At 34.2% G+C, this 14199-nt stretch overlaps 1 protein-coding gene across 1 annotated transcript; it reads right to left on the bottom strand.

Annotated features, from left to right (window-relative positions):
• Window positions 1-12387: 12387 nt before the first annotated feature.
• Window positions 12388-13710, bottom strand: LOC112489710 (23 kDa jasmonate-induced protein-like). Its single transcript, XM_060815254.1, has 2 exons — window positions 13154-13710; window positions 12388-12749 (listed from the first exon to the last, which is right to left on the bottom strand). Exons 1-2 carry the CDS (start codon window positions 13637-13639, stop codon window positions 12567-12569), a joined length of 669 nt encoding a protein of 222 aa, XP_060671237.1. The 5' UTR covers window positions 13640-13710; the 3' UTR covers window positions 12388-12566.
• Between the last annotated feature and the right edge of the window lie 489 nt (window positions 13711-14199).

Genomic DNA, 14199 nt, shown 5'->3' with positions numbered 1-14199 from the left:
TTCAATTCAATATAAATTTGACATCTTCAGTATAAATAATTATTTAAATATTAAACAAATACATTTTTCAGATTACCACATTAAAATAATAATATTTTATTTAAAAAATGGCAGCTTTCAAAATACTCCACCATAATTTGCAAATGAGGTATCTATAGAAAGCTAATGAGATAAGGAACACATTTCTAAACTCCATTGGCCACAACCTCATTGGTGGTGGTTGAAATTTGACCGGGAAGTTTTGGCCAAGCTTCACCTCCATGTGTCTCACAATCTGTTTACAAATTGGACAAATGGGGGTCATTTTTAGAACCAGGGGTTCGAAAACTAGGGGAAGGGACCAACCATGCGACTGGTGGTTGCCGGAAAATTGGCCAATCAAGAAACGCTAGCAACTGGCTTTGGGCATTGATCTCGGTGCGTCCATGGCCAACTGGCCAACGATTCAGCGCTTGGGTTCGCCTAACCGTGGGCTACCACGCCATCCAACGCATAGGGCCATGTGGCGGCCAGGGAGGGTGCAGCTAGGGGGGGCCCGATGGGAGAGAGAGAGAGAGAGAGAGAGAGAGAGAGAGAGAGAGAGGGGAGAAGAAAAAAGAAGAAGGAGAAGGGGCTTTTTTCCCACGAGCCCGAAAGGAAAAAAAAAAAAAAAAGAAAAGAAAAGAAAGGAAAAGAAAAAGAAAAAGAAATATAAAAATAAATAATAAAATAATAAAAATAATAGTATTATATTATACTTGGGGATAACACGTGGTGCTTTATAAATATAACACATGGCGCATCCTATTTGGTGACACGTACCATACTTAGAAGTCTCCTTTGAATATTATATTACCTGGTAAAATCAATCTCGGGAAAAATAAATATAAGTTTACGAACTCGTAACTTTTCAATCGTAGGTCCGATTTAAACGTGCTTCCAGTCCAAGAACTCGTAGTGATGAGCACTTTACAACCATATAGGTGCCATACCCAAATTAAGCAAGAATAAAAAGTCAACTCGGGTACCCTCAAACAGTTTGGACCTCAACTAGTTTTGCTCATAATTTCCAAACTGTAGCTTCGTTTTTGATGTGCTACTAGTCTACAAACTTGGGATGACATGTATTTCACAATGATGCCTTAGTTAACCTAGAGTTCTATCCAAATCAAAAAGTCAAAGTTTGACCTCTTGGTTAACAACGGTCAAACCCGGTCAACTTCGGTCAACTTGAGAAAATTCTGATGTAGTTTGTGACGGGGTGTTACAACCTTCCCCCCTTATAAAAATTTCATCATCAAAATTTTGTACGTCACTAAAATGTATGGGAGTATTGGTCGCGGATCCGCCCTTCAAGCTCCCATGTCACTTTCTTAACTAAGTGAATCCGCCACAAGACTTTGACTTAAGAAATCTTGTTGACCAATATGCATTCCTTGTCACCTAAGAGCTGTATTGGTTACTCCACGAATGATAGGTCTTCTCTCAACTTGATGTCAGGAATCTTGAACACGTGCGATGAATTTTCAATGCCCTTTCATAGCAGTGATACGTGAAATGTGTTACGTACCTGTGTTAACTCTTCCAGTAGTCTACTCGTATGCCATAGGATCAATTCTTTTGATACTCTCATAGGGAGCAAAATAACAAGAACTTAGTTTCCTTGTAGGCCAAAGCGTACAACTACCTTCTATGGACATACATCAAGAAAACCCAAACTCCGACTTCAAATTCCAAATCCTTCCTATGCACATTGGTGTAACTCTTTTGTTGATACTAGGCAGCTTTCAACCGTTCTCTGATGACCTTCACCATGTCCATAGTCATCCATAGGTATTTGATCCAATCACGTTGGTCATCGTATGGTGCTTCTCCTCACTCACTTCACTGCAACATAGTGGGGTTCAATAGTGCCTTCCATATAGAACCTCATTATTATAAGCAACTTCACCAGCGATACTTGTTCATCCTAGTTTCCTCGGAGTTGCATGATATACGATCATAGCATGTCCTCCAAGGTTGAATTGTACAATCTGCTTGTCCGTCAATCTGTGGATGAAAGGTAGTACTGTAATTTAATCTTGCTCCCAATGCATTTGTTAACTTCCGCCATAATCGTGAAGTAAAATGTGGATATTTATTAGATGTGATGATGATCAACATTTCCACGTTCACTTACAATGCATGTCTCAAATAACTTGGCTAATTTCTTTGGTGAGAACCACTCTCACAATGATGCTGCACCCTCTCGCCGTGGGGAAAGCTTGTATACGGAATCCATGTTAAGTCACTTCCACTACCACATGGGGATAGGCAAGAGTTAAAGTAGCCTTGAAGGTTTTTGTCTTTCTGCTGCACCTTTTGGTAATTTAAACACCTTAATTTGAAACCGCAACTTTCCTTCTTCATTTTAATCTTCCAATAATACTTCATAAGCGTTCGATATATCTTCACACTTCCAGGGTGTATCGCATACATCGAATCGTATGCCTCTCTTAGGATCTCCTTGACACCTTGAGGTTAATCGACACACATCCATACTCAGCAATGAGTATCGATTACGGGTGATCACTTTGTTGAGTCATCAGTAGTCGATACACAATCTTAGACTATCATCCTTCTTCTCCACAACAGAACAAGTGCCTTTCACGATGCTATGTTTGGTCTAGCGAAACCTTTCTTGCTAAATCTTACAACTGAGCCTTTAGCTCCCTTAACTCTGATGGAGCCACTTGGTATGACTGTAAGGAAGTAGGATGGTGTTCGAAGCCAATTCGATCGCAAAGTCAATCTCATTTTTAGATAGTGGAAAGATAACTTGTCAAATAACACATGCGAACTGTCTCTCACTATGAGTACGTCTTACAACCCTTCACCATATACTCAGACTACTCGATCACCACATCCCCTGACCAACCATAACCATATGGTGATGACTAACCATCTGAGGTATAACACCACATCATATCCTGAAACACACAGGGGTAACGGAACCTAGCACTCTGATAGCAATCTGTCAGGACCCGTCCAAGATCCCTCACCGAAATGCTAGACAAGCCCTGGCCCTAAGAAAACACCATCGAACCTTTCGATGGAAAATCCGGCAGCATCTCCCCTAAGGGTAGGACTTACCACAAAATTCTCTACACAGGAAACACACTTATAATAATATCCCCTTATTCCTCCCCCTTCCAACAATAATTTCCACAATTTGCCGTACTTCGATATCAGCTATATAGGAACATATACACAATAGAAATGAACTACCAAGTAAAGAACAAAATTATACCTTTAGATATTCACGTCTGCCCACACCACCCACTTAGTGCCGTACATTTCAAATACATTCCAAATATCATTTAAAAAATACATCGATACGTAATATAGAAGGAAAAATAAAACAATCACCACATCAACAATAAAAATAATAGCAGTAATTTTAATGATAAACATAGTATGAATATAAATTGCCTGAAGGCTATCATATTATCATACATGTCCAAGGCTATCATATTTATCCGAAGGTAATCATCTGTTCAAGGGCTATCACATGACCACAGTGGCCTCAAGGACTATCCCGCTACCCAATGGCTACCTTTCTTGCCTGTAAGCTATGACACTTGCCCAAAGATTCTGTATGATAACAATAATAATAATAAAAATGATTGTAAATAAAATCATGATAAATAATACTAACAATATGAATAACAAGAATAATATTAACAGTAATGATGACAATAAAAGCATTAAGTATAATGTTAGAAAAAATCAGATTATGAATAGTTACGATAATATAAGTAAAATAATATTTTAAAATTAAAAACATATTATAAAATATACACTTGTATTGGAGGTACGAATGATACTCTCTAATATGTTATGCGATTTATGATTCTAGCTATCTCCGGTATTTTGTCACCAATACAGTTCGAGATGGTTGCCTATATTGGCCATCCGATCCCCTGGACTCATAGGCAACAAAGTTACAAGGCTAGCTCTTCATGGACCACATCAAATCGTTGCCCATGCGGTGTAATACAGACAAGCATAACATACATATATATATATATATAAAGCTATTTGATGCACATACTATATACCGGTGGTACCCGACGGTGCGTAGCATCCCAAAGCACCGCCTGATAGGAAGGTTAAAGAGAGAAACCGACATATGGTCGCGTGGCGTCCCACAGCACTGTTGCTAATCACAGGACAACCCTATAAATAAGCCTGTGCACTAATCATATCCACATGCATGCTAATTATATCCACATGTGCGCTAATCATATCCACGTATGCAGAACACCGATACGTGTATGATGCATGAAGAAAAGTTCTAAATTTTTATAGTATTATTAAAATAATGAGTTTTGATAAAATTAGATAAAAATCAAGTTTATTAATTAATGCATAAATATATATAGATATATATCTATATATATATATATATATTTTTTTTGAAAGTTCTAAAATTTAAATAAATATTTTTCTTCAAATTTATAAAATCAATTTACATCAAAACAATATAAAGAAAAATATATAAAACTCATACATAATTAAAATCACATAAATGCATTATTTATGCATCAAAACTTCAACATTTCAATGAACAATAAACTTAATAAAATTTAAATCATAATTTCATAAAATTAATCCCTTCGACAATAATTCAATTCCATAAATAAGTAAATAATCAAACACATAAAAATGCTTTTGTTTATCAATGTAATTTAATACAATCAACTCCTCAACCTTCAAATCAATTCATACCAATTATCATTAGAACCACATACAATTTCACATATAATTAAGTATATAAAATTACATTCTAATAGGTGCCATAACCTCACAGCAAAATTAGCATTAATTTAATAATAATTTAACAGTGACTTAAAACTACAGTTTCCTAAATTTTCGAAAATATTATTTCTAGACCATACTTATTCAATTCAACATAAATTTGACATCTTCAATATAAAGAATTATTTAAATATTAAACAAATATATTTTTCAAATTACCACATTAAAATAATAATATTTTATTCACAAAAATGGCATTTTTTAAAATACTCCACCATAATTCGTAAATGAGGTACCCATAGAAAGCTAATGAGGCAAGGAACACATTTCTAACCCCCATTGGCCACAACTTAGGTGGTGGTGGCCAGAATTTGATCGGGAAGTTTTGGCCAAGCTTCCCTTTCATGCATCTCACAATCTGTTTAGAAATTGGACAAATAGAGATCATTTTTGGAACTAAGGGGTCAAAAAGTAGGGAGTGGGACAAACCATTCGACCGGTGGCCGCCAAAAAATTGGCCAATCAAGAAATGCCGGCTGCCGGCTTTGAGCGGCGATCTCGGCATGTCCGCCGGCTAGCCTGTCAACGATTCAATGCCCTAGTTCGCCCAATCGTGGGCCACCACGCCGTCTGGCGGGTGGGGCCATGCGGCGGCTGGGGAGGGTGAATATGGGGGGCCCGATGGGAGAGAGAGAGAAAGTAAGAGGGGAGAAGAAAGAAGAAGAAGGAGAAGGGGCTATTTGCCCACATGCTCTGAAAGGAAAAAAACAGAAAAGAAAAGAGAAAGAAAAAGAAATATAAAAATAAATAATAAAATAATAAAAATAATAATATGATATTCTATTTGGGGATGACACGTGGTGCTTTATAAATATGACATGGCGTATCCTATTTGGTCACATGTACCATACTTAAAAGTCTCCTTTGAATATTATCTTATTCGATAAAATCAGTCTCGGAAAAAATAAATATAATTTTACAAACTCGTAACTTTTCAATCGTAGGTCCGATTTAAACGTGCCTTTAGTCCAAGAACTTATATCGACAAGTACTTTACTACCATGTAGGATTTAAATCCAAATTATGCAAGAATAAAAAGTCAACACGGGTACCTTCCAACAATTCGGATCTCAACTTGTTTTGCTCATAACTTCCAAACCATAGCTCCGTTTTCGATGTACTAATAGTCTACGAACTCGAGATGACACGTACTTCACAATGATGCCTCAGTCAACTTGGAATTCTATCCGAATCAAAAAGTCAAAGTTTGACCTCTCGATTAACGACAGTCAAACCCTGTCAACTTCGGTCAACTTGAGAAAATTTCGATGTACTTCAGGACGAGGTGTTACAATTTAATATAAATTTTGCATAAATAAATTTTAAAGATTTAAGAATAATAATAATTTTTAGTGTATAAAATATATATTTGTACATTTGAGTATTTGTGAAATTGAAATCATGTTGGTAGCAATTAATTTTAATTAGAATCGTTGGATATATGTGATAATTTAATAAAAATATGAAATTTTATGAATGTAGTAAAAGTGTATAAACTTTGTTGTGTTTTATCAAATTTCGGTATTAATGACATTCTAAAATTTTATAGTTTTTCAATGTACGATACAGTACTGGTATTTTGAATTGTATTGTCGATTAGTGTGCAAGTATATATGGCCATCCTATACATCATTGTTTATTATATTATGGATATCCTGTGGGTGCCATAGACCTAAAGCTTGGTAAGTATATTTGCACAGTGAGTATCAGTTGTCTCCCTCCTTTGCTGCATGATGGTTGTTTATGATATGGTTATCTTGTGTGTGCCATGTACCTGAGAGTTGACAAGTATAATTGCAGAGTGATCATTAGCCACCTCCTCCTTGGCCGCAAGATGGTTGTTTAATATATTATGGATCAATGTGTAACTTATATTCATGGTCGTCCTTATGAGCTGTGTTGAGAAAGGGTAGGAAAGTATAATGTAGAGTGAGCACCATCCATTTCCCCTTTGGCCGCAGGATGGTTGGTTATTATGAGTTAGCGCAAACGTTTGTATGGCCATATTGTGGGAGATATGCACCTGAGATACGCCAAGTATAGTGCACATTGAGCATCAGCCACCTTCCTCTCGATTGGAGGATGATTGTTTTAGCCATGGTAAATTTTTAGCAATCAATTCTGTGAGATGCCAAAGTGATCGATTGTAAGTTTCTCATTTTAACTTCCTCATCAGGTAGTGCCCAGGATGCTGGGTACTGTATGGCACCACTAGTATATTGTATGTTGCATCAAGTATTTTTTTTTCATATATATATATATATATGTATAAATATAATTGTTATGTTTGTATATACCACATCTGTTAGGACCCATACAAGATCCTTTATTGGAACCCTAGATAAGCCCTGATTCTAGCGAAAATCCTACTGGACCTTCTTATAGAAAATCTGGCAGCATCTCCCCTACGGGTTGAGCAAGCCCCAAAAATTCCATATGCAGAAAACACACTCCTATATCATACCATATGTCTGAAGGTCATTATACTTGCCCAAAGACTGTAATAGTTGCCCAAAAGCTGCAATACTTGCCCTAAGGCCACCGTATGATGATGATGATGATGATGATGATGATAATAACAACAATAATACATGATAATAACAATAAAAATAATTATAATAAATACAATAATAATTTACAATAATGATAATAATAATAATATTAATAAGAATAATGACAAATAATAATGATAATAATAATAATAATAATAAATAATAAATAATAACAATAACAATATTAATAACAATAATAATAACAATCACAACAATTAATAATTTTAATAATAATAATCATAATAATAATAACAACAAATAAAGGTAATAATAGAAAATCATAATTATGAATAGATAAGATAAAAAAAAATAAAGTAAAATAAAATTTTAAAATTTTAAATCTACTATAAAATATGCACATTCATAGCGGAGGTACATACGATACCTTATAATATGCTAATATGCAATCACATGATATCAGTTGTCACATGTACACTGTTACCAATACGGTTTGGGATGGTTGCTTATAATAGCCATCCGACCCCCTAGACTCGTAAGCAGTAGAATTACGGGGCTAAGAATTCATAGACTGAATCAGATTGTTGCTCTAGTACGGTGTAGTACATACAAACATAATATAATATATACATATACGTACATATAAAAAAGATACTTGATACACCATACGATAATCACGTGGTGCAAAATAATATTCGGTGTCCTGAGCACTACCTGATGGAGAGGTTAAAGAGAGAAATTTGTAATTAGTCATCTTAGCATCTTGCGGCACCGATTGCTAAAAATGTTTCATGGCTAAAACAATCATCCTTCAACCAAGAGGAGGGTGATTGATGTTTATTATGCACTATATTCGCCATACCTCGGGCTTACAGCTCCCACAGGATGGTCATACACATATATGCACGCTAATTTACAATTACAGCTATCCTGAAATCAAGGGAGATGACAGCTGGTGCTCACTCTGCATTATCTTAAACCCTAAACCCTAAAACGCAAATAGAATACATATAATTTAGAATTTAAAATATCAAATTTAAATAAATAATACCAACTTGGTAAAATGAAATTGTAAAACACCAATTTAAAATAAATATTAAAATCTTGATAAAACGCATTGACATCAATTTAAAATACATGATAAAATGTGATAAAATACAATTTGAGGCATCAATAGAAACAATGATAAAACACATTAAACACATTTTAAAGATAAATAAAATCTTAAAACATTAATTTGAAATGAATGGTAAAAATACGGATAAAATCCATTTTAATTCATCAACCCATTTAAATAATAAAATCATGCTAAAATATAATTTTAAAACATTAGTTAAATAAATGATAAAAACATTGTTAAATACATTTTAATTTTAAATACTCTTTTAAAATATTTATTTTGAAATGGTATCGAGAAACACATTTGATGCACCAAACTATATACCAATGATGCCCAATGATATCCAGTGTCCCGAACACCGCTTGACAGGGAGGTTAAAGAGAGAAACCGACATACGGTCACGTGGCATCCCATAGCACCGCTGCTATCAACAATCATCCCGGCTATGGAGGGGGTGGCTGATGTTCACTTTGCACTATACCCTGCCAGCCTTCAGGTCCATAGCATCACACAGGATGACCCTATAAACCTGCGCGCTAAACATATCTGCATATACACTACAAAACACCAATACTGTATGATGCATTTACAACCAGTAAAATTATACATTTTTCAAATTTCGAAATTTCATAAATATCACTGGATTAAATATCTTCTTTCAAATCCACAAATCCACATTTCCTTTAAACCATCAACGTAAATTCATTACATTAAATCCATAAATTTCAAATCCATCAATTTAAATATATCAGTATAAATACATGAAATTTCCAATGGCATAAAATCAAATCCTCAAATTTTAAATGCATACATATATTTTTGAAACATAATAATTTAAAACAATATTTTTTTTTGAAATCCATAAAAATCAATTTAAAATCAAAGATATCTTTAAATCCACGTAAAATTCATGCATAGTTAAATTTCACAATTCATCAATGCATAATAAATTTAAAATAAATATTTTCTTTCAAATCCGTAAAATCAATACCTACCAAAAATAATATTAAAATCATATAAATCCCTATATAACTAAATTGATGTGAACACCTTTATTATGCATCATAATTTCAATAATAAGAAAAAAATAATTAATAAGGATTTAAAACCATAAATCCTTTAAATCTCCAAATATATTTTTGGCAACAACACATACATTAAAAACTATCATAATCTGGCAATGTAAATTTGAATGGAAATTCTCTTAAATATTGAATATATATGAAAATTCACATGAAAATATTTTTAATTACACAATATTTCAACAATAAAATTTAACAATTACTAACAAAATTCGAAATCAATGAAATTCTTAAAATCAAAATATTTCTTAGTGCACAATTATTTTTAATTCATTCAATTTTGGTATCAAAATTCCAAATAGAAATTTACTAAATGTTTAACACATGAAATATAATTTCCAAATATATAATCATCATAAAATATATACAATTTATCAACCCAAAATAACTTTGAGGTGGGTCACTCACCTTGAGCATGTGTATCAATTAAAATTCTCAATGGGATCTACTCCACAACTCACACGTACTCCTAAAATACCAAGGTTACATAAAACCGATTAAAGTAATATTTTAATTGGGTATATTACACATAGGTATCCAAGGGAGCTAAAACAAACATTAACCAAAATTCACAAATAATATGCCAAAATAAAGCTTATGATGCAAGGATCATGGATTAAGGCTTACCTTTCAGAGATCGGACCTATGGTGGCCGAAATCTCGCTAGAAAGGTCCCAGGTTTAATATGCTGAAATCTCTCAATCCGTCAAGAATTGGGGGAAAAGGACCTCGGATTTTGATTTAGAGAGGTCAAATTAGTGGGAAACGGTAGAAGGTGTCATCGGAAACTTGCTGGAACCAAGTTTTCCGATGAGTCGCCGTGGTCATCGGAAACTGTCACCCCTTGCATTTCTGACGAGTCACTGTGGTCACCAGAAACCGTCATCCCCTATGGCGCGTCCGGGGGCCATTTGCCATGATTTTTGGTGGGGAGATAGATCGGAGGATGGGTAAGCCAATGGAACAGGCGGTGTCGAGAATGGGTGGCTGGTTTGGGAGAAATCGAACAGAAAAGGAAACGGGTTACTCACTGGAAAACAGCGGATCTGGGCACATAAGTTTGCCATGAAACTCAAGTGGTCAGCCGGAAATGAAGGGGCAGTGGTGGTGGTCAGGCGCATGTACAAGGTGGGTGGCCGAAAATGGGTCAAGAACATAAGGCTAGTTCTCCCTCTCTCTCCTCTTTTTTTCTCATCTTTCTGCTTCTATCTCTTCCTTCTCTCCCCTTCTTGCCCAATCAAAATGCCCGTTGATGCCACTGTGCACTCACAAGTAGGCCCAAAAATGTGACATGTGGCACAGTATTATTGGGCACTGTGCACACATATACAGATCAATACACATTAAATGCTGTCTTAAAAAACTTCGCAGGTTCATAACTTTCTAACCAAATGTCCGAATTAAGCATACCGCTAGTCTATTAACTCATCTCGATGAGTACGTCAAAATCTTATATGAATAAAAAAAAAATTTCACAAAATAAAAAGTCAAATTCAACACCATTGGACAGTTTGGACCATATCTTGTTTTGATCAGAACTTTCAAACTGTAGCTCCATTTTTGACGTGCTATTAGTCTATGAACTTGGGCTGATGCGTAGTTCACAATGGCGCTTCAATCATCCAGACCAAAAAGTCAAATTTGGCCCCACTTGGTCAACTGCTGTCAACGCAAGAAGATTTCCAATGTACTTTTGAACGGGGTGTTACATTTGATGCTAAATAAAAACTTGGAAAGAGTCGGGACTATCTTGGGGTTCAGGTAGCAAGCTCTAAAAAAGGTCCCTATAGATATAAAGGTGTTTACATTTTAGTAATTTTTACTCATATTTGCATTCCTATGTTATTATTATTGAAGTCTTATAAATTTATGGAAACTTATAGTAAGTGAGGAGGAATGAAATAGATGTATATTTTCAGAATAAGTTTTCTGTGTGAGAAATACTTGGGAAAATCCAATTTATAGAGGAGATGCTACCAAATTTTATGTATAATTTTCGGTAGGGTTTTCTCTAGTAGGAAGCCATTCTAGGATTTCGATAAGTAACTCTATAGAAGGTCATGATGACCTTAAAGTTGGGAGTGTAAGTGAAATTAGCAACCCTTGGTTTATAATTGGATATGAAGGAAGATTTTAATTACCAATTAAGTAATTACATATGAGATTTGGTGAAGTCAAGATCCTTAAAATATAATTATTGGAATTTCAAATGCAATTGTTGGTGCTTCTTTTATATCTTTTGAATTCGCAAAATTAGTGGTTAATTTCAAAGTGAACTTATGATTTCTTGCAAATTTGTTCTTGTATTTGATTTCCTAAATAAAATTAGCAAGTAAAAATCTTTGACATTTAGATATAATACTTGTTTGCTTTTAACAATCGATATTTGTGGGAACGATACTCTACTTTCTTTCTTTATTACTTATACGTTCTATGCGCTTACACTAAACAATCAAGTATTTGGCTTCATTGCCAAAGATTTGTGTTGTGGTTGGATTCAAGACATCTACTTTGAATCTGCTTCTCCAATAAAAAAAATAAATAGATAACGAACTCGAACTTGCTTTCCCAATTTTAACAAATGAAGAAATCTCATGTAATATATAAACAAAATCTAAAAGAAAGAAGTTTTGAGCTTCAGTGTAATTTTAATTTGTGGTTAAATCATACTTTGTTGCTACTAAAACTTTTAATTATGCATGTAGTTTTAATTAATCAATTTATTTCTAATATTTACTTGCTTGCTTTTATAGAAAGATGCTGTAATTAGAAATAACAGATAGTTTTTCATTCAAGCATACATTTTTTTCTTTTTGGTAATAAATTCAAACATACGTTAATTGAAAACTAGGCATGCATTTACTATTAAAAGTAGTACACCATTACACTGCCACAGTACGAAAGACTTGGCAATTATTCTACTACATATATATGTATATATGTTATCGCTTTATTTCTTTTAGTGTTTGTTCTTGGGCATAGTCTGCTCCAGTAGAAGGCGCGATGCAGTTTCAATTACTCTTTCAGCTTGAGCACCGCCTCAAATACGGTGAATTCGCCAATTTTACGAATCTTGACATTTGACACGAACCCATTCCATTGACTTTCACTTTTATTGCCAGACTCTATCAGTTTCTTATATATTTTTTCCCAGTCGACCTTTCCAAAGTAACCACGTTCTTGAACCGTAGTATATGCCTGCAGAATGTATATTAATAAGTTTTTCAAAATCACTTATATAAAAAGCAATCAAATAGCATGAATGTACTCGCCTGACTTAAAAAATTTTTGGTAAACAACAGTTAACTTGGATTTGAAATTAGCTAGAGTGCATGAAAATGCATATTTAGAAAACTAAAGTGTCTAAATCACAGGTAATTGAAATAAAAAAGTCTAAATTGTAACGATTGGAACAAATAAAAAAAGAAGAAGAGAGAATTTGGGTTTATAAATGGATGAATCGTTAGAGTTTTGTTAAGGATTTAATGCATAAAACTTTAAAAATATAAAGAGTATTTAAAAAAGTTTTAAAAAAAATTAAGGATCTTAAATTAAACTTTGTCAAACTAAGGTATAATAAATAACCCAAAGTTAAAACTTACCGTCTTTTTCAGGGAAGAATCAGAAGGGTTGTTCCATGCCAACAAAACATCACAGTCTACTCCAAAGACATTTTGACCACGATACACAACAGCCCCAGCTGAGCCCCGAACTTTGCCAGGGGGAATAATTACATTACTCTTTGTAACGTGCAAAAACCCACCCGATTGGCCATTTTCAATCACCGCCGGGTATGGAGGAAGTGCATTTTCCCCAACCCAATTATGGTGGGTTACAAAATTGACAGTGTCTCCAGTGGCATTGGACACACTTCCAATTGTTACAACGTTAACACCTGCGATAGTACCCAATGTCTCCTTCAGGTTCTCCACGTGCTGAAGACTGCTTCCATGCTTACCATCCGAGTTTATGATGCTAAGAGCCGCACGAGCCCTGTCTATTTTTTGTATATTTTTATTTCCAGCGAACTCAGGCGTGCGCTCTAAAGTAGAGTTGGTAATGGGGTTGCCAAACACAGACACAGCCATGTCTTTGTGACTTTGAGAGATCAACTTAAATTATATGATAGTACTAGTATTTTTGCATATATACTTTGTTTCATTGTGTTTGCAGCTATATATAGGAAAAAATTTATGCTTGATCAATAAGCATAAGCTGTACTGCAGAAGTAAAAGTTTGTCAATATGAGCCAACGTCCACGTAATAAGCTGCCACGTCTAAAGAAGGAATAATTACGGAATCAAAGATAGAGGGGCTTTGTAACATCGGACAGAAAAATGCCAGATGCTATTACCGATGACATATCATCAATGGATTGGAGATGAAAATTTAATAGATTACTGTTGAGAGTTTGCTTCTTTTCCATCTTTTTTTTTTTTTTTTTTAGTTTTAAGAAAATATAAAAGCATTAAGTGCAACCAACCAAAAATTATCATATCAATATGACATCTATTGACAAATATCAAAATTCACAATCATTTCATCAATTAAATAGACATATCATTAAAGTAAAAGAATATATATAAATATATTTTTCGTTGATCATCAAAGGTTAAATTTTTCTTTCTAGCACTCCAAACCATTAGCT

This window comes from Ziziphus jujuba, chromosome 3 (genome assembly GCF_031755915.1).
Source record: "Ziziphus jujuba cultivar Dongzao chromosome 3, ASM3175591v1".
Lineage (NCBI taxonomy): Eukaryota > Viridiplantae > Streptophyta > Magnoliopsida > Rosales > Rhamnaceae > Ziziphus > Ziziphus jujuba.
Note: the sequence above shows the minus strand (reverse complement) of the source record. Positions and strands in the feature narration are given on the sequence as shown.